Source organism: Sinocyclocheilus rhinocerous, unplaced genomic scaffold (assembly GCF_001515625.1).
Source record: "Sinocyclocheilus rhinocerous isolate Xijiao unplaced genomic scaffold, SAMN03320098_v1.1 scaffold742, whole genome shotgun sequence".
In the NCBI taxonomy this organism is placed as follows: domain Eukaryota; kingdom Metazoa; phylum Chordata; class Actinopteri; order Cypriniformes; family Cyprinidae; genus Sinocyclocheilus; species Sinocyclocheilus rhinocerous.
Genome location: NW_015641116.1, coordinates 670,664 through 674,057, shown reverse-complemented (window position 1 = coordinate 674,057; position 3,394 = coordinate 670,664). Strand labels below are relative to the sequence as shown.

Genomic DNA, 3,394 nt, shown 5'->3' with positions numbered 1-3,394 from the left:
TCGCTCCGGCCGGACAGGGCATCACAATATGGTAAGGGGAGTAACATTTCCGTCACACGCTTGAGGTATTCACTCGCTGATCAAACAGTCCATTGGCTGATTTGAACAGGTCCGATGACAGTAGAACTGTTCACAGGTGTCGCGCACAGACAGCAGCCTAATGATAACCCCTTTCGTGCTCTTCCCAATACTGTGACAAACACCATATTTAAAAGATAGAATTTGAAGGAAACTGTAAGATATGCGCGTTTTATTTTCAAAACGTTTTGTTATTGACGCGGTGAGTCAGAAAGCTATTTACACTGCAAAAAATTATTTCCATAAAAATATAGGCTATAAACATTCTAAAATATATTTTTACCTTTTAGGCAAATTGCATAAATTAGAATAGTGATGTCTCAAAACGCATTTATAGTCTGTATCTCATATTTTCCTAACGTGTTGTAGGCTACCCTTAACTGCGTTAAACATGGTGTCACGTGGATGGAATATGCATGGAAATGATATGCAGATGACGTTATGCATATTAAAACTTGCCGTTGTAAGCTCCATAAATGGCTATTTCGGGGAGGAGACGGGGTGGAGATTCATGTACGCACAATCTTCCTCTGACTGGGTATTACAAAGGGAATTTTGTGCAGGTTCTGGCGTACGCATGGCTTTATAAATCTGAAAACTTTTGTAGGTACGCAAAATCTAGCTTTTGCGAGTACGCACACATTTAGGATGAAATCTACGTTAAGTTTTATACATGAGGCCCCAGATCTTTTGCCAGTTAGTCAAAGGTGCTATTACATGAGACTTGTTTAATGCATGGTTCTTTCCTAAAGTAATGTGCTGTAGTTTTACTTGTTTTCTTGCTGTTTTCTGCTTATATTATGATTCATTTAACTGGCAAAAACAGCACACACACAAAGCACCAAGAGCATTTTACTGGTTAAGGAAGAGTGTGCGCCTGAGCCATGCACTAAATCAACATGACTAAGTGTGACACTAAGAAAGATGAGGGAGTCCAGAGGAGAGGTGAGGAAGCTGATATACATTAAAACAGAATACACTTCAGGCTGCATGAGGATATTACAGAGAAACACGACAGCGTACAGGAGTGCGTTTGAGACAAATACGGAAGGACATATAATTTAAAACCATACAGGAAGCTGAATAACATTGTTTTTCATTTATAATGAAAATCTGTTATTAAACCCTTGAATTACGTTAACCTGCCTTTCTGCCTCTTTGTCCTGGTGGTGACAACAGGAAGCTGAATAACATTGTTTTTCATTTAGAATGAAAATTAAAATGAATTAAAATGAGCATCATTTATTACAAACTGCTGCAGAAGTCATGCATCATTCTTGAATTCTGAATATGATTTTGGCATTAAAATACAACAACCACAATGGTGATGAGTTCATTTACCTTTGTTCTCATGGCAGCTAATGAAGGCGGTGTGATAATGCTGATATTAAAATATGTATATGAAGTCAGATCCTCATTTAGCTGAGTGAAGTACCAGAGGGACCAAAAAAAAAAAGAGGAAAGCCAATAAACAAAGAAAAAATAATATGCTGAGTTTGGATTTAGCATGTTAAATCAAAGACAACTACAAATGTGCTGCTCTGTCCCATGTTAATGAGCCCAGTGCTGAATGAAGGGATGAATAAATCATGGCTCAGAAAACGCATTTGAGGCTCCCGCTTTTCAGAGCCTCATGTGTATCTGTGTGTGTGTGTTGATGGACCAGCAGAGCATTGCAACGAACATCAAAGCAGCTAGACAAAAGGGATTCACTCTTATATGTTCTCCCCTTCTTAGGACTGCGTGTAACCTTATAATGACAGTGGTCTGAAAGAGAGAGTGAGCGTAAGGGTGAGAGAGAGAAGGGAGGGAAGGAGGTAGTCGGTACAAGGCACAGTGAGTGAGAGCCACAGTACAAAGAGCAGCGTATAAGACGATGACGAGAGACACAGTGAAGGTGAATGGAAGAATAAAACACGAGGGATTGTGAACAAACAGAAACAAAAAACAGCACATGTCGAGGGAACTGGAGTCACACCGAGGCAGCTGAGTCTGGCTCACAATGAAAAGGATCCATTGCGGACTGCAGGCAGGAGCTGTGTGAATGGAAGAGACTGTAGATCTGTAGATAGCGGAGACAGAAGTGCAGGGAATGGTTGGGCTGCATGGGCTCTGTTGTTGGCATTGTTGCTGCTGTCCTACTCTGCTGCTGCTACCCTTCCCCCTGCGCTCTGAACCCGTTCAGCACGTACAGATATGAGCTCCAAACACTCATCTGACTGGATCCCTTACAGGTACATCTGTTTGTTGGTGAGAGAGTGAGCATGTGTGTTTGGTTGGAGAGGATAGGTGTCTTTGATGGGGGAAATAGGATGATGAATGGATAATGAGTGGCTCGCTGACAGGGCTGCAAAGGTGATTCTCTCGTCCTTGTCTTTTATCTGTTGTACTCATGTTTCTCACGCTGCTAGTTGAGTGCTCAGAGCTAGTTTGTGAGTGTCTGGTTGTGTAGTTGCTGCTGAGGTTTTGTTTATATCAGCTGGTCTGAAAATTAAATCTATTACAGGGCTCAGCAATAAATATGGCCCTTCCTGAGCCAGTTGACGCAACTGTCACTGCTGCATTGTCACTATACCTTGTCTGTCAATGTTATGGCTCTATTTATGTTGTTTGTGTTTTTTGTTTGTGTTTTTATGCTTTGAGAACTTTTAGAACTATAACTGGCTACCATAGATGAGATTTTTTAAAGATATATTTATAATTTGTGAGTTCCCAACTTTCCTAACTAAAATAAAAAAATACCATACACAATAAAAAAGCATTTCAATCATGCATATGTAAAACATGAGTTACAATGGGTAATGTAGCAGTAATGTTTTGCACTACATTTATTCTGATTTATTTAATAATAATTAAGGCTGCTGCATTTATTTGATCAAAAATACAGTAAAACAGTTATATTGTGAAATTAAATATTAAATATTATTACAAATAATGTTGTAAGTCTTATTAAAATTTTTAAATTTTAAAAATATGTTTTCATATATTTTAAAATATAGTAGTTTATTCCTGTGATGGCAAAGCTGAACTTTCAGTCGCAGTCATCATTGTCACATGATCCTTTAGAAATCCGTAAAGCTGTTTTGCTTAATATTTTTGCGGAAACCGTGTTTTTTTTTTTCAGTATTCTTTGAGTAGATAGTTCAAAAGAACAGCATTTATTTTGTAACACTGTAAATGTCTTCGTCACTTTTTGTCAAATAAATGTATCAATAAATTTAGTATAAATTTCTTTTAAAAAAACTTTCTGACCCCAAACTTTTGATAGGTATCTATCTATCTATCTATCTATCTCTCTCTCTCTCTCTCTCTCTCT

General features: G+C 38.2%; 1 protein-coding gene across 2 annotated transcripts in view; it reads left to right on the top strand.

Moving 5' to 3' along the window:
- LOC107754678 (tubby protein homolog) overlaps positions 1 to 3,394 on the top strand; it is a 97,806-nt gene that overhangs the window by 65,002 nt on the left and 29,410 nt on the right. The window contains exon 1 of one of the 2 annotated variants that reach the window (XM_016571224.1): positions 1,916 to 2,312. The exons of the other annotated variant lie outside the window; for it this stretch is intronic. Coding sequence (XP_016426710.1) covers positions 2,275 to 2,312 — 38 coding nt within the window. The 5' untranslated portion in view covers positions 1,916 to 2,274. Of the gene's footprint in view, positions 1 to 1,915; positions 2,313 to 3,394 lie in introns of those variants that run through there. 2 annotated transcript variants of the gene reach the window in all.